This window comes from Kryptolebias marmoratus, linkage group LG8, assembly GCF_001649575.2.
Source record: "Kryptolebias marmoratus isolate JLee-2015 linkage group LG8, ASM164957v2, whole genome shotgun sequence".
In the NCBI taxonomy this organism is placed as follows: Eukaryota; Metazoa; Chordata; class Actinopteri; order Cyprinodontiformes; family Rivulidae; genus Kryptolebias; species Kryptolebias marmoratus.
Genome location: NC_051437.1, coordinates 13,231,878 through 13,254,411, shown reverse-complemented (window position 1 = coordinate 13,254,411; position 22,534 = coordinate 13,231,878). Strand labels below are relative to the sequence as shown.

The window sequence follows — 22,534 nt, the reverse complement described above, 5'->3', positions numbered from 1 at the left end:
ACATGGCACGAATGAGCTGAACGTTTTGATATATGAACGGTTGAAGTAGCTGAAAAATTGCGGAAGGAGATAGGTGCCAAAAAACGTACGGAATAGGGAAAGAATAATAAGAAAGAGAAACAGGAAAACAATTGTGTGAATGCTTAATAGCATTCACACAATTAATACTATCCAGTTTTGATAAAATATTGATTCCTTTATATGTTTATGGTGACTAAGTTTAGTGAGGACTACCCCACCTTTAGCTCTCTTTCAGATCATAGTTCCGCAATAACACAAACTCCCCTTTATGGCTCGTTTGTCATTCACAACACACAAGTTGATTCAGCAAGATCGTGGTACTGTGTCCTTTCATAACACGCGGCCGGGATCGCTAAACCAAAGGGGCGTGGTGCGGGGACGGTGCCTGACACATGCAGCTGAATTTGATTTTCTAGTGTTAGTGGAAGAAGCTCGCAGATTTCACTTCCACTCCAGTTAACCATTATCGCTGCTAGTTTTTCTTGGAAATGATGATTCTTACTTTTTGCTTCCATTTTTAAACCTTGCGGCCAGCTGCTGACACAGACTTCAGGTCATCCCTATGTCACACTTGTCCCGCGATCCCAGCGTAACTTTTCAAATCATGGCCATTTTGGCTTTGTCACGACCTCCTGAGGTGCATCAAAAGGTGGGGTGACTTCGAACCACACTTTAAGATGGTCACTGAGGTGTGGAAAACGCATGACAATAATGGATTGATCTGAAAAGGGCTACAGTCTACAGGATACTGTACGTATTGGAGTCGTCCTGTTTTTCTCCAGGACAGATTATTTTTCAAACCAGGAACAAAAGCTTAAACAGAGTCACAGACTTGAAAAGAAATAAAAATAATGCCTAACTTTTTTTTGTAAACATTAAAGATTGTAAACCTGTTCTTGCAGACTCACAAAATTAAATAATGCATCTGTAAATGCATACATGTGGGACCTTAAAAAACAGTTTACATAATGCTGCTATTTAAAACCATGTGGTGTATAGGAGCACTGTAAACTCACTTGGTGTTGAAAAACATGAGAGTTGTGAGCAGCGTTGATGGAGAATGAGCCCCCAGCTGTTTACATTCCCACAGCATTTCCTCTGTCACGTGACTGGGGATAACATAACCTGTAAGAGGAGGTAAAGAAAAGGTGATGCAAAGCTGGATGGTGAAATCACATAACTTCCCACATGCTGCTATATTGTCTTTAAATTAGGCTTCAATTAGAAAGCTGATATTAAACAGTATATAAACATTAACATATTACAATTACATTAATAAACCTCCAATATTCATTAATAATAACAAGCTAATGAGCGGACAATGAAAAATATTTAACCATTTTTTTCTGGAGCATTTTTAAATTTGCTTTCAGTAGTTCCACAGTACTGCATAGAAAAACGTAGCTCCATTCAAACAGATCTGCAGTAACACTGTACACCAGCCTGTACTTTAAACAGGAATGTCACGTCTTATTTTACAATCAAGCTGCACCCTCTGTTGGTCAAAACTGTACTTGAATGTTCAAGCTTCACTCAGAGAAGCCGTTTTAACTCTGAAGTGTTTTGTGGCAACAACACCTCCAGGCTGACATCAGCTCAAAGGGATTGTCACCGACAACACCAAGAGAAAACTAAATACACAAACCATTTACAAGAAAAACACTGTGCATGTGGAACGTAACTAATCTCGAAGCTTATTTTAGGCTAGACTGTAACAATATACAACTATATCGTAGACAGAATAGTTCAGGGGCGGATATTTTATGCCATTTTAAGAAGTATAGGTTTGTGAAATAACTATTTTGAAAATAGCGAGAGAACTGTTGGTCACACCTAGCGGATGAACAGATGGTCTCCAGGGCTCCAAGATTTGGTGCAGACTCTGAGCAAAGCGAGTGTAGTATTGATCTGAGAAAATGTCGTCAACACGACCATTATCAAACAGATACTGCAGGGGAAAAAAAGGCAGGAGAAGAGATGCAGCCCATTAGAATTGGCACAACACAAAAGTGTCTACAAGCAATTCTTAGCAAACATGAAGTGTTTGAACATACAATGACTTTTCTGTTATTACAATTCTAAATACAATTAATATATTGTGCCATGACTAAATAATAGCTCCCAAAAATGTTCCACACTGGAACATTAAGTATTGAACAGTGTGAGTGTGTGTTTTGGAATGCGTGCAGGGAACTCACTTTTTGTATGCACAGAAATATATAGTAAAGAACATCTGCCTCGTATGGCTCTTCTTCCAGCCCCCGGGCCTCTGTTGTCATCAAAGACAGACCCATGCAGAGCTCAGCAACAGCACATGACACCAGGTCCTCTTGGAAACGAAGCACCTGGCGGCCTAACAGGAATAAAATACCAGGAATTAGAATTACTGTTTAATAACATAAAAGCAAAATACATTTATCTTCATAATAATTTTGTTTTTTAACTATTCTCTAATAATGCATGCTCACTTACGGCCTATAGGGGCCAGTTTATTCTTGTCCGATTTGTCCAATTCTGCGTTTTTCCTCTGCGCCCACAGCCGCCATACGTCCAGTCCCTCCTCTGGCTTCAGAGTGGCCGGCAGCAGCAGCTCCTGCACCTGCTGTTGACCTTGACTATCCACCTCTGCAACCACCGTCTGCCCCTGCTCGGAAATAAAACACTGGTCACTCAGTTAGTCTAAACTTTTACATTGACAAGATGAGAATGCGACACAAATGAACACTTAAGGGTTTACCTGTAGCTGCTGTGCGTCCTGACCTGGCAGCCCCTGTGTGTGCAGCACCTGCTGCTGTGGGTCCCAAATAAGAGACTGAGTAGTATTAGAGTAGCCCTGCACAGCCACTGGAATGTGGATATTCCCGTTCATTAACTGGGCAGGGAAGAGTGTGTTTGCAGCCAGTGTGTGCACCACTTCCTCTTGGCCGCCCATTCCTCCAGAGCTTGTTATGCTGGAGACAGCCTGTGCTGTCTGACTTTGACTTGCAGGGTTTTTCAACTTGTCATTTTCAACAGTGACTTGTGTTGGCATTGTGGTTGTTGTAGTGTTTGTCCCTGCCACCTGCACTGTCCCATAGGCCTCCTGGGGAATGGCAATGTGTGTGACCTGCTCACGACCTCCAGACCCAGCAGGCGCTGAATACACAGGAATGGTCCAAGTCTCACCTGTGGGACTGGTGATAGTACCAGTAGCGCTGTAAAGGTGGGAACTGTCCACAGTTAGAAGGTCTGGCCTCAGGGACACATAACTTTGCTGCTGCCCCTGGCCCTGAGGGATAGCCAAGACTGTGGCTACCTGCTGGCCAGGCAGGGCATAAGACACAGTAATGGGCATGTCCACCTTACGCTTTTTGGCTGGCTGGAGGACACCTGCTCCTTGAGTTGTTGCAATTGTGGTTCCCATTGCCCTTCTGTCTGCACTGTCCTGCTGCTGAGTGGGTGAGAGGGCTCCCACCGTCTGGATCTGGATCTGCTGACCTCCAGCAACAGCTGCCACCAACTGGGCTTGCAGCTAAAACACAGTGACGACAATTAGTTTAAAAATTTACAATTCTACCACAGAACTGTGGTTCTTCGATCTGCACACCTGTTGTTGCTGTTCCTCTGTCAGGTCCCCAGGCTGAATCAGCTGGGCTGTAGTCACCCCTTGTAGCTGCTGATGAGAGCCAGCAGGCACTTGGAGAACCTGACCTAACATCTGGCCTTGCTGTTGGCCTTGAATTTGCACCTGAAAAAAAAATATACAAATGGTCCACCATTAACAAACAATGATGTGTTCTTAGTTTTTTATTTATTTATCTCACTGACATAAACTGTACAGACCTGTACAATTTGTTGTTCTGTGTTGTGTTGCACAGACTGCTGTTGTGATGTGGACTCCTGAATTTGCTGCTGTGGTTGGACCTGCACCTGAACCTGCATCAGAGGACAGTGGTGCTCAGAAAACATTGTTCTTTAAAGGGATAGTTTAGATTTTTTTTTTTTTTTTACAGTGAGGTCCTGTAGAGTTGTTATCAACAGTACGTAACTTACCTACAGTAAACAGCAGTCTGATCGGTCTCAGTTTAGAAAATCGTAGAAAAATAGTAAATAACTATCTTAAGCAAAAGTGGTAGAGCTGTAAAACTTTTAATGATTCAGCTTGCTTTAAATGCTATGATTTTGAGAGATGGCTGAAACAGATAAAGAACAGGCCCCAGCCTGACAAGCCTTTAGGTTGACCCTACTGTCAAAACTTGTCTGATTCTCCAAACTGATAATGCGCCGACCACTGTGTACTGCTGATAACTGCACAGAATGTCACTTCAAAAAACTCAAACTCTTCTTTTAAGACAGTTATGATCTTTCAGTTTGTGTTGCATCAACAAAATTAAATTTACTTTAAAATTATTTCCACATAAGAAATTTCCAAAACCAAAAATAGTCCGTACACCAGAATTCTGTTAAAACAACCTAAAAGCCATTTTTATTATATAAGGCATTACTTCTGAAATTAAAAAATAATCTCACTTGCTGTAAAGGTTTTCTTATCATCTTTACTCATCTTAAAGTGTTAATTTACCGGACATGCCAGTTCCAACAGTGACCCTGCCACCTCTGTGCTGTCTGTATAGATACAGTTGGCCTCTTGTTGGTAAACCATGGTGGTAGTGGTGGTTGTTGTGTCTCCGCTTTGCTGGCTGAACTCCTGCAGGGCATCTGGACCTTTGCTGGCCAAGGACTCCAGGAACTCCTTCATGCGATGCTGAGGGATGCTGCGGGCCTTCTGCCTCACCAGCTCCTCGTAGGAGCTTGTACCATCCATGGAGTTGTTCATTGCTGCAGACAGTGCCCCCTGCTGAGGTGAAACCTGTAAAAAGAGGAGAAAAAAAATAAGGATCAAAACAAACATGGCGAGAATTAAAATTCCGAGAATCTGGTTGAAACTTTTACAAACTAAACTCCGGAGAAGGCAGGTCAATTTAGAAGAAAGGAACATTAATACTAGGCTGACATCAACCTGACCTCCGACCGGTGATAACACAGAGATGGTAATACGAAAGGGTTAATTCTGGCTGAGTGCAAACGAGCTGGGACAAAAGCGCGGTCACTTTCCAAATCTGATGCAGTGCTCGCAGTTGAGATGGAAACATAGCTGCATGACACAAGCAAGCTTAAAGACAGCAGTTATGTTATTGTTATGGTCATGGTGTAAGATCTGGACAGCTAATCAAACAGCTGATTACACAACGGGCTAGGTTAGCCAGGTACACGGCTAACTAGCCGCGTGTTATTTGCAAAACACAGCTAATTACATTGTTTTTGGAAAAGAAATGCTAAAGCGGGTGCGTCCATTAATGACAATTTGTTCACTCTGTCGCAGAAGGTGTGCGCTAACGTCAACAGCTTTGAGGGAACCTTCTTCTGTTGATAACAGATAACAACTGCTTTCCCCCAAAGCTAACAAGCTAACATTAGCAGGCGCGTTGACTACCTCTATTCTCAAACAGGCCGAGCTCGGAATCACCCAGAAGCACTTCTTTTCCCAATGACCAAAAAGCGAAGAACTAACGATATTTTCGGTGGCTACTCAATGCTTTGTTTTCCCTTGGTTTTACTCAGACGATTAGCTGTTGTATTTTCTTTCTCTACACTACTCATATTTCGCTGGGCGCCATCTTACAACAGCGCCCTCAAACCAATAAGCGACCGATATGTAAACTCACCACTGCTATCGCGAGATTTCCCACCCGTTATATCGCGATAACTTAGGTTTGCGTGCAGCCGATTAAAGGCGACGCGCATAGGCACGGTACCGAGAAGGATAAGGTAAGATGTCAGTCCACCTTAAAACGCAGTTATACCAGAGAGACGCTCCTAGTGGTTCACTGGCTTCGGAATCTTTTAAGGTAGTCCCGAAGAGATGCGCTGAATATTTACGTGGTCCCCAGGAAGCTCCGGGCAATTGAGGGTTAATTCCCACGTACTGCATACAGTCTGACATGGTGTGCACCCACACTAGACCAAATACACGCTTAAGTAGTTATATTGCTTAAAAATAGAGAGATTGTGACAGTTCCAATTAACTAGCAACCTAAAGACTTAGAAAACCAGCTGACCAAGTGCTTTGCATGAAAGTATTAGTTTATCATGGGTGTATGTATTTGAGCAGCATCAATGCTTTGTCATAGATTTTAATTTTAAATTCATTAAACATGTTTCTTATCGTTCAACCAAATATTTGGAATATGGCATGGGACAGTAAAAAGGTTAAAATACACAATTGGCAATTTCACATCATTACCACAAACACTCGTTTTTTTAAATATTTATTTTTTATGTTTGTAAGAACCCTCTAAGACTTAAAAAGACTGGCACCACCTTTATAAGACAAGTGAAATATGGCATTTGAGAGCCTCTCCTTTATGTGAAACCTACGTATCTGCAAATAGTCTTCATTTGATCAAATTTGCTTTCATTCTGAAAGGAACAGTTCATGATTATTACTGTAGCAGAAATAAAAAAATAGACGAAAACCCAAAAGAACTCTTAACACTGACCGGTAAAGCACTGAGAGACAGATCAGCAAGTCTCCTATGAAGAAATCACACCCAGCAAGACAGTTCCACACATGAGATCTGCTGTTTATAAAAGTTGTATGTCAATATAAAAGGCATATATTACGGGTCAGTCTCAGTCCTAGTCTGTGTCCTTCCTGATAATACACAATAGTTGATGATAATAATCTGAACATGTATCTGAAGGCTCGTTGGTGGCAGGAAGTGCTGCGTTGATATCAGATCTTTCCGGGGTCTTCTTTGAGTGTGACTGTTCTGTTAAAGATCAGCTGCGGAGAAACAGAAGATTACAGCTGTGAGCTTGTGATTCAAAAACAGTTTGAATGTCTTTTTTATTTATTTTTTTAACCTTGTCAGCAGTGCTGTCAGGGTCCAGTGAAAAGTAACCAACTCTCTCAAACTGGAACTTGTCAAAAACTTTCGCTCCCTTGACTGATGTATCCACTAAGGCACCACTGATCTCCTGCAGGGAATTCTGAAGAACAAGAAAAGATTGAACAATCAGATGACACATCTCAGCGGATCCAAATGCCTCTGCTACAGATATTCACAAGCACTCACAGGGTTGATATCACTCAGGAAGCCGTTGGGCACTTCAGATGGGTCCTCTGGATGTTTGTGCAAGAAGCTACAAAGCAAGGGACACGTCTCATTTAGACAAGGTTTTGATCCAGAGGGTTAGCTGTGAATGACGGTCGCTGCTTCCTACTTACAGTCTTTCATAGAGACGCACTTCGCACACCAGCGGCTGGCTGACCCAGTGGATGAAGGCCTTTGGTTTCTCTGCAGTCTCAGAGCTGCAACAGGTCACCTCCAGCTCCACCACGTTACCCTGAGAGTCCTGACAACCAGAGCGGAGCGGACAAAGAGACAGAAGTAGGAAATGGGATGTGTGAAGCAAGGGGAATGATAAAATACAAATCTAAATGGATTGGGTAAAGATTGAGTTGTCAGCGGCTGGCCAAGTTCCTTGTCAAGTAGTGTTTGGAGATTTTTTCAAATTTATTGTTTGTTTCCTTAAACTGATTTTAAAAACTCGCTTCAGTGAATTACATTGTATTCTTTAAAAGGAATATAATCTATGGTGCTGCTGCACCATCTCATCTGTGTGTGCATCAAAATCAGACCTGAGGGGTGACATTATTGTAGCAAATGTCTCCAGTCAACTTATAGTCCTTTATCTGGCACTACTGGTGGAAAATTGACTTCAGACTTACAATCTAATTTTTTTAATCTTTACTCAACAAGCTCTCCATCACTGCACTTGTTAAAAATTTACAAATATGACGTGTGGACACTGCTCGTCTTTGACTGACCTCCACAGCTTTGACCTTATTTAAACCAATTCCACCCCTCAAACTCAACTCAGCACTAAGTCAGGCGCAACTTTCTTCAGTTATCATTTATTAGCTCTCATTGGCCAACTTACAAAAGGAGAATCCCCCCCACATTTTCCTGCTTGCCTCCTGCGCACACTTTAATAATCATAGACTGACAATACGAGTCAGAAAACGTTGACATTCTGCAGCTACACAATAAATGGAACAGAAAATCCACATTAGGACTTTCAGATTCCTAAAGAAATGAATAGAAACTACAGGTTTAATGGTGAATACCTGCAATCTAACACAGGTAACGACATCACAGCTTTTTACATCACAAAGTGTGAAAAATCACTCCATATCAGTTTTACTGGATATATAACTCATAACTCTGAATGAGTACTTCAAAATATTTTCATGTTTTAAGTAAATTAAAAAAAACAACAACTGAAAACAAGGATTTTAACATACAAAAAGAAGAAAACCAATAAGAGATAGTAGCACAATTTTTAAATGTACTTTATTTTGTCATTTGGAGCTACATGAGTGAAACAACCTTGAATCTTACCTTGATGACCTTCTGAACAGAGATGACATACCCAGCATGCCTCAGGCCCACATGCTGCTCTGGAGTCAGCCGCTTGTAGCCTTTCTCCATCACCTGAGAAAAGTGGACAGCTGACTCTTTTCTGTCCACAAACAAACCTTTTCCGCGTCTTGTTTGAGTGTTGATTTTCGTTTGATCTCTCTAACCTCTCTGAAGTCGCTCTGTTCAATGAAGATCGTTGGCGTAAAGGGAACTGTGTGGCTGCCCTTAGCCTCATCGGCAGGAAAGTTTGGTACCCGAACATCAGACTGACATTAGAAGACAGCAGAGGGATGAGTTCACGTGAGTAAAACACGACATAAAAAGAAAATAAAAGAATTGCAGGAATGAGCTCAACGTGTTCTTGCAACAGAACAAACCTTGGAGTCCCGGGGGAGGTTTGTTATGGTGACCCTGAGGGGCTCCAGCACAGCCATGACTCGAGGAGCGGAGTCGTTCAGCACGTCCCTCACGCACGACTCCAGCAGGTGGGGCTCGGTCGTCGTCTGGGAAACGGTGACTCCCACCTGCAGGAGAGGTGGTGTATTGTCATGAAACGGGCTCTTGCCTTCACATTTCAGCACAGCACTCTTTTTCACTCTGCATACCCGAGCACAGAAGTTATTGATGGCCTCTGGAGGGAAACCTCTTCTTCTCAGAGCAGTCAAAGTGAAGAGACGGGGATCATCCCAGTCTCTGAAAACAGAAAGAAATAGACATTATATTCACAAAAATATGTGTAGGAGTATAAAAACATACACATACGCATGGTCAATGTGGTGAAGACCAAAAAAAATTATTTGTGACATGATGGGTGAAATTCCTCAGCTTTAAGAGATTTATATTATGTTAATTGAATTTATTCATGTTGATAGCTTCTGATATACTTGGAAGGCTGGGCTCACTTATTTCTCTTAAACACTGAACTTTAAAAGGATTAATTTAGTAAATATATCACCGATTGTTGAAGTATAAATGCGCTATATTCATTCATACAGTGCATCTAAAAATGGCAAGCAGTTGTTCAAATGTCAGTAATGGAATAAACACTACACATTACTGTCATCCTGGACTGTCGTTACCTTTTTTCCGAGATTTTACTAAACGCTTGTCTAAACATCCACACAGTATAATCCAATGCCTTGCAAGATTTTATCATGTAGCTATGAAAAGCCACACGTTTCATTTATGCCTGACACGCTTCCTCTTGCAAACTGAAATTTAAAAAATATCAGATTTAGACAAAAGTAGTGATGGACAAGTTATGACCAAAAACTATGAAGTTGACTTGAGTGTTTAGTTTAAAAAGAATGATCAGAAAACGTAAAATATAGTAGTTGGTGAGAAAATTCCACTTTGCTTTCACCATGCAAAATATAACGTTTACTTTAACACTCATTCTGAAATCTTCACAGATTTAAAACTTGCCTAACCCTACATAAAGGTGACACCTGAGCACTGATTTAAAAACTGGAATTGTCTCTGACTAACAGCAAACCACTTTATAATATCAACTTTGTTGCACATTGTAGAATGACAATGCAAAGAAATGCTTACAAACTAATTATAAATGTGTTTTTTTTACCTGACAACACCGGTCTCGACCAGTTTGATGATCTTCCTCTTGGACACAACAGTGTAGGTGAGGTTCAAGCGTCCGTATTCCCACTGAACCGGGCAGTACAAATCCAGAGCATTACACAGCCAGTAATAGGACGAACGTCTGAAGCACAATAATTAGGGAAAAAAAAATTTAAAATGATACAACTTGCTTCAAACAAATGTTAAACTGCGGTTTATACACAGATCAAATCGTGTATTTATACCTGGCTTGAAACTCTTTAGTACAGAGTGAATGAGTGATTTCTTCAATGGAGTCACACAGACAGTGGGTGTAGTCGTAAGTGGGGTAGATGCACCTCAAATTGAAAGATAAATGAAGCAAATGTTATTTGCAGTTAGAAAGATAAAATACTGAGATGAAGCCAAAAGGTACAGCGGCTCAGATTTTTATACCATTCATCTCCTGTTCGATGATGAGGCGTGTATTTGATTCGATACGCCACAGGGTCCATCTTCCCATCCTCCATAACCATCTTCATCCTGAGCGTCACCTCGCCCTCGGCGAACATGCCCTTCTTCATCCTCTCGAACAGCACCAGCGACTCTTCGACGGGTCGATCTCTCCACGGGGACGGAGGAACGTTATGGCCTTTCAGCTCCTCGCCCTTCTGATGGCACACGTACGCATGGCCCCTGAAAGGCGACAAGGAAGAGAGTCAGCCATCGGGAATCCGCACGTCTTTCAGCGCAAACGCGTGCCGTGCATCCTGCACCGCCACGCACCTGCGGATGAGATCCACGGCAAGGTCGTAGAGTTTCTGAAAGTGGTCCGACGCGTGCGTGACGGCGTACGGTTTGTAGCCTGAGGAAGAACGGCAGCACTGATAAGGAGCTGGTTTATGAATGCAATGTGCCCACACCACAATCAGATAAAAGTCAATTAAGCTCACCCAGCCACTCCACCATGTCCTTGATGGCGGTGAAGTACTTTTCTTCCTCCTTCTCTGGATTGGTGTCATCATACCTCAAGAAACAGATTCCATCGTTTGCCTACAGGAAGAGTCAAGAGAAAATAAGCAGAGCTGCAGGAGGTAAACAGATGTTACAACAGAGGGAAAAATATATATACCCATACCTTTGCATAACCAAAATTGAAGTTAATGGCTTTGGCATGTCCAATGTGAAGGATACCGTTGGGCTCAGGTGGAAAACGAGTGCGTATCTAAAGCAGGTAAAATGAATACAAAAAAAGAAAAGAAAATTAAAAGAAAAAAAAAATCATAAGGAAATTCTTCATAGTAGAAGTTTTGAACACGCTTAAAAGTTTGTACCTGTCCACCAGTGAGCTCCAAGTGCTTCTTAAGCAGCTCCATTGTGTTTGGCGTGACAACGTAACCCTCCGTTTTGTAATTTTCTCCTGCATCAGAAATAGAAATAAAGATAAAAAGGCAGGATAAGAGTGAAGATGTTTGTACACCAAGTTACATCAAAAGTTTACATCAAAAACCAGCACAGGTGAAAACCCTGGTTGTGTGTATGTGTGCATCTAACCACGTCCCCATCATCCTGTTTGAAAACAGAAAAAACAAAACTACAACCACACACACACACACACACCACATGGAGACAATACAGCTGCAAGCTATGGTGAGCATTCATGTCTGCGCAGGAGGACATGACTTTTCAGTCAAAACAAATGTGGAAAAACAACAATACTCCTGACTTGGCTTGCGGTAAACCCCTTTAGTCGCTGCTTCTCGTTCAGCCGTTTGTTTTCCCTACCTGGTTTATGAAACTTCAGCGCCTCTCCTCTGAGCTGCTCCATTAGAGACTTTCCCTCTCCAGAAGTCACATCACCTTGATAAATGACAAACAGTTTCAGAAACACATAAAACAAATGGCACAAACTCTGTCTGCTTAGTCTACTGCTCACCATTGGCTGCCACATCCTCTTTCTTCACCTTTACATCATTTTCTGCGACTTTTGCTTTCTGTGGCTGCAGTAATTACAAAGGAACAGTTAAGATGCTCTGAAAAAGTGAGACGTACAGCAGCTCAATCTTATATTCTCCATAGCTTGATCAACTCAATCAAAGTACCTTTAGGCAAAGAATTCAACAATGCTGTAATTATTTGGTGTGTTCAATTGAGACCTAAAATGTACAAATCTTTGCTTGCTTTAGTTGCAACAAAGATGGAGATGAAAACACATTTTCTCAGTCATCACAAATCAGTATCAGAAGTCTGTGTTAAAAGTGGTTTGCAAACCTGTTCTTTTAGCGGTTGCAGATGCATTTGAGCATTTTTAAAGCCCATCAATTAGGTTCTGAATTATCATTTTGCTTCAAAAAACAAATAACCACATTTCCAGAACTGTGGTATTTTACTTTAAATTTAAAAGTGCTATTCTACCTTGGGTTTCTTCTCCAGATCAGCTTCCGTTTTGGGTCCCAATAGGTGGAGAACCTTTTAAGATTAAAACCACAATACGTTTCATTACTCAGTGAGAAAAAGACAGATCCAGTCCTAAAACAAAATGTGATTTTTCCAGACGTACCTGCATGTCCACCTCATTTTTGATCACCTTACCATCAGCCCATTTAAGAGCTGAACGTGCTTCACCTGCAGAAAGACGCAAAGTACAACACTTTTGATTTTCAATTAGGCTTTAATGGAATAACGTTTAACCAACAAACAAGAGATCATACCCATTAGCAGCCCCATGTTGAAGCGGTATCTCTCTTTCAACAGCTGCTCCTTGTGCTTCTTGATTATAGACTCTACCTGCACGACATGCCATCGTCACTGAACACACGGCGACTGGTAACGCTTTTAATGAGAACATTTTCAATCAGCGGGAGACCCTGCACTTACTGCATCCTCGATCTGCTCAGGGGTTATGACTACGCCCACGCCGCACGCTTCATCAAACGCTTTCTGACTGATGGGATCTTGGGGGTGACTCTTCACAAAGTCCAGAGCAGCTGCAAATACAAGGTGATAATATATAAGTATTGTCATAAAATATTATGCAACTTAAGGAAGTTTTCAAAAATGATCACAGTTTTGACAATTCATGAGTCAAAATGAAACTGATCAGAATTGACCTGCCAGCTGCAGCTCTGTGCAGATTTTTCTCTGGGCGATGCAGTCTGAAAGGAATGCCAGGCGTTTGTTGTCTTTAAGGCGAGATGCTAAACTGTACAGCAATGTGCCCATGGCTTTGTCCAGTCCTGATGATCCATTGACACGCTGGGCCTTCAAAAATATAGTAAAACACATTTAAAATGACACGATTGTTTGTTTTCTCCTTCAAACTCTGCGCAATGGGCTGTGTGAAGTGAAGTCAAGCAGCGAAAATCAGATATTTTCTGCACACAACCTGCAGAATGTGTAGTTCATATGCCGGCACACATAAAAGTAATTAAATAATAATGAAAGTGAAAGTAGAAAACTTAAGTAAATGTATAACCAAGGTAAATTTCAAAATGGAGGAAAAAAGCAGAAGGTGGAAACAACTAGTCACATTTCTCACAGCTGTCCAAGTCCTACCTGAGTAATTGCGTCTTTCAGGGCAGAACTTAGCGCTTCATTTTTCAGAGTTTCTTTCGCTTTCTGCTCACTGAGCCCTATAGAGATAAAAAGTGTCAACGTATCCGCCATTAGTACGCTAGATATAACTGACCCACACAGCCACACAACCACCACACCACAACCTGACTCCTCAGAGAAAGAGCAAGAGAAGACTTCCTGTACATTAAAACAAAAAAAGAATGAAGGACGGACTACATTACCCAATAGGAAACCACGGGTATGAACAGCATTGACCAATCGCGTGTAAGAATGATTTAAAGTCACCGCTTATTGTAAACCAGAGAGCCAATCAGAAGTTTGTTGACATCAGAGTGGGAGGGGCTACCGGAATTGGTTTAATGTTGCATCAGATTGATAAAGCAGTAATTTCTGACAATTAAGTCGAGTTTTCTAAAGGATATGCTTCTTATTTACTCTAAAAACCAATTTAGCAGGGCTATTACACAAACATGACTCTTTTCTAAAAGTTATTCTTTAAAATATGTTAGAATTTCCAACGCAGTGTAAAGTCTTTGTTGTCCAACGTTAAAAATAACTCCGCGAAAGTTGTTTTCTGTCGCTTTAGTGTAGCTTCATGTAAAGTTACCATTTATAGCTTTCCGTGTTTGTTGTACACTGTAACACTCATTACAATGTATTTCTGGAGATTTCAACACTGTAGTAAGTCAGTAAAGGCAGGGTTTGAACGCTAAATAAGTAATAGTATCAAAACAAGAATGGCCAAACATGCGGTGTTGTCATCAGGAGCAAAACTATGGAGATCTTTGGCTTGTGCAAAATCAGAACTACGCCTGGATCTCACCCTTGCCTGTGGACAATCATTCCGGTGGGTTTGTCAGACTCGGATACAGCCTTTTAACATTCAGTGCACCGAATAATATGTCTTTGCTTTAACACTTAAAGCTGGAGAGAAACTGCAGAAGGACACTGGACTGGAGTGATGGGAGGGAGAGTGTGGACTCTGACTCAAACAGACGACACTCTTTGGTACTACCTCTACACAAACCAAGACAATCAGAGCCGAGGTGACAAGAAGCTGGGAGATGGTGTTTCTCTTCGGGACAACAACAACAGAGCTGAGAGAAGATCTAAAGGTGCTCAGAGGATGGATGAAGAGGAGCCACAGGCTGTTGGCCAACAGGACAGAGAGTTGGAGGCAGAGCTGATGCTGAGAGACTTCTTTCAGCTGCACGTGAAGCTGGATGATCTTTACAGGCAGTGGGGAGCAGCAGATCCCCACTTCAGAAAGATTGCAGACATTTTCACTGGTTTGTGTGTTTGTATCTCCATGACCATCATTAGTCCGCAATAAGACAACAGGTGAAAGGTTTTTGACAGGTGTGTTGTATATGCTGATGGTATTTCTCCAGGTGTGCGAATTCTGCGCCAGGATCCCACTGAATGCCTGTTTTCCTTCATTTGCACCTCAAACAACCACATTTCTCGTATTCAGGGAATGGTGGAGAGATTATGTCAGGCTCTGGGCGCTCCGCTCTGCCAGCTGGACCAAACCACCTACTATGACTTTCCGACCCTCTCTGCACTAGCAGGTGGTGTAAGCTTTCCCACACATCATATGCACCAATTTATAATCTTGCAAACAATGGTATTGTCAACCACGCAGGGTTTACTGGCTCTCTTGACGGTCATAAATAATTTTTTATGCCCCTTTGCCAGTTAAACCTTGTTCCTTTGCAGTCAAGTAAGACAGGGTTGGGTTTTATTACTCATAAGTTATTAATGCGTTTCATTTTTCACAAAATGTCATTGTGCTTTCTGTTATGTTGTGTTTTGGACTTCTGGGCCATCATCTGAAGGCCTGCTTTCTGCTTTTACTTACATTTTTAAATCACAGTGTTTGATTTTCACTAGCTATTTAAAGACTTTGATCATTTTTAATAATATGTGTGTTGTTCTTCTAATCACCAGACAGCAGTGTCGAGGCATGCCTCAGGGATCTCGGCTTTGGTTACAGAGCTCGGTTCCTTCAGCAGAGTGCAAAGCAGATTCTGGACACCCACGGGCTCCAGTGGCTTGAAGGTCTACGCAGAGTTTCGTATCTGGAGGCCCGTGATGCTCTTCGGACTCTGCCTGGCGTTGGCACTAAGGTACAACAGGAGGCTACGGTGTCAGCTCCTTACATGTTATTGATATTAATGGGTAAAATGACAACAGCAGTTACTCAAGGCTTTGTGTCACCTTGCAGGTGGCAGACTGTGTATGTTTGATGTGTCTGGATAAGCCAGACGCCGTACCTGTGGACACACACGTGTGGCAGATTGCTCAACGGGACTATAAGTACGCTGCTGAAAAAGGACAAAAGAGCCTTACAGAAAAAGTTCACAGAAATATTGGTTAGTACAGACATCTACCTAGCAGTAAAGGGTTTTCTTTATCCAATAACACAACTTCTAATCAACTATTTAATCCACAGGAGATTTCTTTAGAAAGCTTTGGGGGCCATATGCCGGCTGGGCACATTCAGTAAGTGTTAGCGTTCAGTGACTTTCTGTCATTTTGTCCATAGTTCATCCACTGTTACAACAGAGTGTTTCTCTGTTTCAGGTGTTGTTCTGTGCTGACCTCAAAAAGTTTCAGAGCCTTAAAGAAATGGCATGTTTTAACCAGCCCAAGAAAGAGGAAGAAGAAGAGGAAAAATCCAGGAAAACAAAAATAAAGAGAGAAACTGATGGACATGGAATAAACATGAAGTCAGAAAATCAGAAAAAGGCAAAGATGGGTGTCAAAGAAGAGAGGACTCTGTAAGAAAAACAAGCTTCTGATCATATCAAAGCAGACATTTTCTATTTTAACTCTTTCTGAAAATATATTGAATTGAAATGTTAGATGAATTACTGTTCACAAACTTGATTTAAAACAGTTTATAGTTGTAACTTGACAGTTTTTTGTAACATACCTCAATAATTATAATGAGTTAACAGTTAGAAATAAAGTACACTGTGGATTATTATTTTATTATGAGTGAATAATTACTTTTAAAAATTTTATTTGTGTTTAGCAGATGTATTTTTACACAAACATAGGTATTAAAGCTGCCATCTGCATCAGCGACATCACTTGGATCTACTTCTAAAACTGGCCTCTAGGTGGCAGCACTTCAAAAAGTAAAGCAGCATTATGACAACCGTGGGTCATTTGGACCAGGTTACCTTTTTCAAAATAAATTGTCCTATTCTGCAAGATGAATTGTTTCTCATCAAGCCTTTTTGCTCATATTTTACCATGCACCAACACCAAATACCATTTGAATGCACATTTTAAATGGTCAAAGTATGCCATCAGTGCATTCCCCTCCATCAGAAAACTGTTATTGTCTGTTGGATCAGAAACAGCAGTTGGGCCAGGTGGTTGTGAAGTGTCAGAGTGGCTGTACATTTATCTATAGGCCCTGCCTGACTGTGTCAGCTGATCTTTTTATAGCAGGGATTGCAGCGATCTGCTGTCAGTGCTTGGGGCTGCTGTGACCGTCTCTGGTCACAACGTGGCCACATCTCCTGGGGGTGTTTGACGCACTGCCGTCCCCTTTAAAGGAATGACTGAGCAGTATTTTAATTTCTTTTGAATATACTGAGATAATTCTTTCTTTCCAAATGTGGCTGCAGCACACAAGGCCGTCAAACCCTAATCAGGGAAATATGCCCTGACATGTGTACCCATGCATTGTGTTTGTGGTTGTGTCTGTTTGTGTATGTCTTCCATCCATAGGAGTGTTTTATTTGTGGAACAGAGTGCAGCCATGTGAGCTAATGAATATGTGAGTCAGCTTCCATCCCAGCTGAGCTAAACGGAAGCTGGGGCCCAGCTTCAGGGCAGAGTCACGGCAGAAGAGAAAAGCTCGATATAAAAATAGAAGAAACAAAAAAAAAATAATAAAAGAAGAGAAAGAGATGGGGGGATAGGTCTGCAGGAGGTAAAAATAAGAATAATAGCAAACACACAAAGAAGAGTGAAACAAAAGTGGCTTGTGTGTTATGTAAGAGATGAGTTTCTACCCTTGGGCTTGTTTCAGTTGAAAGGACATCTCAATGTGGCTACTTTCTCAAATGAAAGAGTGCCATTACAAGTAACAGACACTGGGAGGCTCCACCTTCGGAACATCTGTACAAATAAAAAGGCCTCCTTTTATTTCAAGAAGTTGATGACAGCTTGGACTGGGCGGTTCTGTGGTAGCAAACCAAAAAGTGGGTGGGAGAACTTTGATCGAGAAAAGGTCAGATTTCTTTTAAAGTTGGTTATATGTAAATATTCACCTGTCACAAATTATTTTTAATTAGCTGTTGGCCGAGTCCCTTGTGTTTATAAGATATCTTGGAAGTCTCAGATTTTTTTTACGCATCACAGATTATTAAATCCCCTGAATTCTTTGCAGTTTATATTGAGAAACATTCATTCTTTGCTGTGTTATCATTAGCCCAGTTAATATTTATAGTGGTAAAACCTGCATTTCAGATATTTTTTTTATAATAATTTTTATTAGTTGTAATGATTCTCTTCATATTCCAGTTTTTAGCAAAACATCCCATCTATTTTTTTAAAAGGGTTGCAGAGTATATTTGATACAATATGAGTACAAATATCAAACACGATCAAGAAAGGAGAAGAGGGTAAAGGATGGATGGATGGATGGATGGATGGATGGATGGATGGATGGATGGATGGATGGATGGATGGATGGATGGAACTGTTTTGCACATTGTTCAAAAACATATAATTGTCACTTTGTGTTTGTCCTTTCCAACAAATGTTACCTTATTGAGATTATTATTCCTGAGGCAATATTACTGATCAAACTACCTAAATGTGAAATTTTGAAATGCACTTTTAATAAAAAAACTAATTTAAAGTAAACATTATCTTAATAATAATTTAACACAGTATATTAAAAGTTTGTTATAAGAACGATGAAGGAAAAAATATATGATCAGTACTTTATGCCATACCCAATAATTATTTTGATTCAGTCTTTTGTTTCTACTATTTCTACTGATGGATGTTGTTATTTCTCATTAGTAACAGACAGTTTGATATAACGGTATTTGATGGAAAGTCTTGGATAGACCAAATTTAAAGAGAGTGGTGTCATTCATCTTAGATGTGGTGAAATTTAATGCTTTCGGAGGCAGCTGAGATGGAGCCTGATAGAAGTCTGTCATTGGGGCCCAGGGGTGGGGGCATTCCTTCACAAGATGAGTGGAAGCCACAAAGTGAAACACTCAAAGCACAGAGTTGGCGAGGATCATAGATCTCAAGCTTTTCTGGCTCAGGCGTGTGGATGGCTGTTAGCGAAGCTGTTCTTAATAAAAGGTTTATTTTGATGAGAAACAGAATACGTTCCACCATCTCAGAGGACCACTGTTTTTCAGTCTGTTATTAGGGTTCAGTGGCTCATACGCTGGGAGGAAGGCGGCTTTCATTTGTAACAGTGTTAAATTTCAGAGCTGCTGCAAGGATCAATTCAAACGGGCTTTCGAGACATGCTCTTTAAGATCAAGAAATCAAGAGGCCTCTAAGCTTTTCTTTGAAATACAATATATATGACAAAACCAAATGCAAACGGCTCGCAAATAAAGACATGTAATACAATTACAAGGAGACAAAATGACAGTAAAGAAATGGTAAAATAACTACATCTGACACAAAACACTTAAAAAAAATCAACAACATAAAGGTACAATAATTCTGACTCACGAAGGTAAGACTTAAACGGGACATGCAACCAGCACACATGTGAAGTGTCACAAATATATAGTAACATAGAGTAAAACAATAGGATACTATAGTTAAAGAGAGAGGGAATTACCAAACTTTTACATAAACAACCAAAGGAGTCCCTACAAAAAATCAACACAATCTTGTAAAAATTTCACATAATCAAAAATGACACCCAGTAAAAAGGATATAAAAGAAACACAGAGGGATGCAAAATGACTTGGATAAACACATGACAACCTGACTGGCAAAACTGCAGGAATAGACACAAAATGGAGACAATATATGATCACAGAAAACAACCCTAAGGTGACTAAAAGGGTGTCCACAACAAATACTAAGAGATATAAAACAAGTACAGACTGGTTTATGTGGTTTGTGGTGGTTCTTCTAAAGTAAAGGGCCTCTCTCTGTGCCCACAAGCCTCTCAGTTGGGAGTGCGACAACTGATGAGATGTCTTTCTGACAATAACCTGTCAGAAACGTAGCAAAGTCCCCACATGACACGTGCTAAAGGATGCTTCGGTTTATCTCAGTGGTACAGAGAGGGACCCGCAGTGCTTCAAGTGTCTCATGAATGTCTTATGAAGCATTTAAACATACCCCCCAGATTCCTGTTTAAAATTCAGAAAAGAGTGCATTACTGCGAGAGGAGAAACACATCAGCTCGGGCTAGTTTATAAACAGATAGAAAATCAAAAGGACAAGAAAGGTCAGAATGCTGCAGGCTCACTGAACGGCCTTTAGACGGACAAGAAATACATCCCCTTCATAAAGGTTAAAACACAAAAACTAGCTTTTGTTATCACAAATGAAATATGAAGTTTTCTTCTCATATTAAACACTCTGTAAAAAAAAAAAAAAAAAAGGGAGGGGGGGCGACCAGAACAATGTTGTTTTTAGGGTCATAAAATTTCTAGAATGAGACTGTTTTGTCCTCTAATTCTAAATTTGGCAGGTGTCGTAAAACATGCAGGATGTTTTCACCTGTAGAATATTAGTCATAATCTGTGTACAATAATGCGATTATCATTCAGAAGTGTTCCCACTCCACCTGTCTAAAGCCTCCTATATCTGCTGCTGGCTCAGTAGTAATTTAATGGCCTTAGGGTAATCCCCTGAGAAAGGAAGGCTATTTTAAGATTCAGCTCTATAGTCCAGAAGATACAATGAAAGAAACAAATACGGAAAATCTGTCTGTTTGCGAATGAAGCGAAAGTCTTAATTTTGTTTTGTCAAGTTGCGTCTGTGTTTTGGCTCAGTAGTGGCAGAACCTGCAGCCTCAACAGCATGTCCAAACATGACATTGTTGTGTTACTGTAAAAGAAACAAAACCGAGAAAGACAGTAAGCCAAGCTGCTGCATGACAAAACACTGAAAAAGAAAAAAAAAAGAAAAGAAAGGAAAGGAAAGGAAAAACAAGTGGATATCACAGTAAAATACCAGCAGCTGTGGTTGCAAAGAATTCACTGTGAAAACACACACACACACACAATGACAGTATGGTACATTTGTTAAAATTTGTATTTTTTTGTTTGCGGTAAATTGTTATGACAAATATAAACACACTGTTAACAGTTAAACAACCTTTAAACAACAAAAATACCGTACGTCTAATGAAAGTCTCAGTAAAACCAATTTTATTCAAAACTTCCAAGTTACGGTAAATTACCAACAGCTGCGGTAGGCATAATTTCACTGCAAAAACTGCAATGACACTGAATGATGGAGGTGGTTTGTTCCACGGGTAGAACAAGGTGCGTTGTTTCATGCACACCTGTGTACTCAGCTTACTGTCATTGTGGATGCTGCAACATTCTGCTGTACTTCTAAACAGCATCCTCATGTTGCTCTAAAAGCATCTTCACACCCTTCACCAAATTCCAGACAATACATTTCTGCTATAATTTGAAGAACAGCTCCACAACCAGCATGGTGGTGCTGCACACTGTTAGGCCATGCCATTGCACTGTTTGTTCAGGTGTGTATGGCAAGCCCATTTGTCATATAATTGTTTGACAAGCTCCTCCAACCACACATCTAGAATTCTATTTTTACCAGTGAAAATTACATTTTTAGCTATCCAGAATGCCACTTGTCTTAATCACAGTCAACACTTCAGATATGAACCATCCCGCTGTTATAAGTTAGTGACGATGGGAACAATTTTAATTAACAAGTTTCCTTTTATAAAATGAAAAACTAATCCAGAACATTTTAGAATTTCTGAAATTAAAACAAACACAACAAAACTTAAGCAAACTTTTAAAAAAATAAAACTGTCATTAGAGCCAGTATTCATGTTATGGCTAGTTAAAAATGCAATTTCAGAAATCTGTCACTGAAATCATGACTCATAACAATGTACAACTATCTAAAAAGTTATTTAGATTTGCTATTCAGAGCCCAATGCCAATTCAACATAAAGCAAATTAATTGAAACTTATGACTAGTAATAACTCCTGATAAAAACATAAGAACTTTATTTGAAATGTGAGTTTTTCCCACTAGGAATTCTGTTTCAGATATCCATAATGATCATTCTAAATGGGATATTTGCAGGTACCTGCAGAAGGAAAGAATTTTGAGATGTCTGAGATGTTGAATGCTGATGTAGGATGAAAGCCCTTCTGGATATATTTAAAAATTTGACAGGAAGAAATCATATATTAATCGGCCATACAATACATATCCAGTAGTTATTAAACGGTAAAACATCCACTGAAACTTTCTGAAAATCCAAGCTTAAGTTTTCCTAACACAACCCCAGTTGCAGAGAGACTGAAATATAAATTCTACTCATAAGAACGCACCATTTCATGCCTTTAATTTCAATACGGACAAACAGGGATGTCAGTAGAGTGCTATTAATGTTTTATAGAGGGTGCACAGATCTTCAGTCAGTTTCCTGCAACACTGGATCCTAAATCGAGCTTTTTATACTAAAGCCGAGCTTGCAAAAATATTTGACACCTGCGTCCCCTCTAAGTGAACGACAGGCCACAGCATATTACTCACACATGTTTTAGTGCTGTCCCTCTGTCAAGAGGTTCGGGTTGAGATTTTTCTTACGTTGTCTAATGTGGAGAGGATATTGCTGCAGATGCCTCGACTGCCTTGTTCGGAGTGTGGTCTTCTTCCCTTGATCTCTCTCCTGCTAA

The 22,534-nt window shown here is 40.5% G+C and overlaps 3 protein-coding genes across 5 annotated transcripts in view; 1 reads left to right on the top strand and 2 right to left on the bottom strand.

The window, feature by feature from the left end:
- Positions 1 to 5,702, bottom strand: part of LOC108232114 (glutamine-rich protein 1) — a 12,092-nt gene extending 6,390 nt beyond the window's left edge. The window contains exons 1-9 of one of the 3 annotated variants that reach the window (XM_017409706.3): positions 5,495 to 5,702; positions 4,583 to 4,870; positions 3,844 to 3,936; positions 3,608 to 3,748; positions 2,759 to 3,532; positions 2,494 to 2,683; positions 2,220 to 2,374; positions 1,855 to 1,969; positions 1,038 to 1,146 (exon numbers count right to left, since the gene is read on the bottom strand). In XM_017409706.3, coding sequence (XP_017265195.1) covers positions 1,038 to 1,146; positions 1,855 to 1,969; positions 2,220 to 2,374; positions 2,494 to 2,683; positions 2,759 to 3,532; positions 3,608 to 3,748; positions 3,844 to 3,936; positions 4,583 to 4,837 — 1,832 coding nt within the window. In that variant the 5' untranslated portion in view covers positions 4,838 to 4,870; positions 5,495 to 5,702. The remainder of the gene's footprint in view (positions 1 to 1,037; positions 1,147 to 1,854; positions 1,970 to 2,219; positions 2,375 to 2,493; positions 2,684 to 2,758; positions 3,533 to 3,607; positions 3,749 to 3,843; positions 3,937 to 4,582; positions 4,871 to 5,494) is intronic. The other 2 variants (XM_017409708.3, XM_017409707.3) reach the window with 2 other exon arrangements.
- Positions 5,703 to 6,312: 610 nt separating this feature from the next.
- qars1 (glutaminyl-tRNA synthetase 1) lies at positions 6,313 to 13,793 on the bottom strand. The gene is made up of 23 exons (XM_017409780.3): positions 13,602 to 13,793; positions 13,157 to 13,307; positions 12,924 to 13,033; positions 12,758 to 12,833; positions 12,607 to 12,671; positions 12,462 to 12,515; positions 11,983 to 12,046; positions 11,832 to 11,906; positions 11,381 to 11,466; positions 11,185 to 11,271; positions 11,000 to 11,099; positions 10,833 to 10,911; positions 10,503 to 10,742; positions 10,313 to 10,405; positions 10,072 to 10,209; positions 9,095 to 9,182; positions 8,867 to 9,013; positions 8,654 to 8,755; positions 8,469 to 8,561; positions 7,292 to 7,419; positions 7,140 to 7,206; positions 6,928 to 7,053; positions 6,313 to 6,847 (listed from the first exon to the last, which is right to left on the bottom strand). The coding sequence occupies exons 1-23, from the start codon at positions 13,710 to 13,712 to the stop codon at positions 6,797 to 6,799; spliced, it is 2,331 nt and encodes a 776-aa protein (XP_017265269.1). The 5' UTR covers positions 13,713 to 13,793; the 3' UTR covers positions 6,313 to 6,796.
- A 201-nt stretch (positions 13,794 to 13,994) lies between these two features.
- ogg1 (8-oxoguanine DNA glycosylase) lies at positions 13,995 to 16,611 on the top strand. Its single transcript, XM_017409430.3, has 7 exons — positions 13,995 to 14,469; positions 14,547 to 14,911; positions 15,014 to 15,193; positions 15,573 to 15,751; positions 15,850 to 15,997; positions 16,078 to 16,127; positions 16,209 to 16,611. The coding sequence occupies exons 1-7, from the start codon at positions 14,360 to 14,362 to the stop codon at positions 16,407 to 16,409; spliced, it is 1,233 nt and encodes a 410-aa protein (XP_017264919.1). The 5' UTR covers positions 13,995 to 14,359; the 3' UTR covers positions 16,410 to 16,611.
- Positions 16,612 to 22,534: the final 5,923 nt, after the last annotated feature.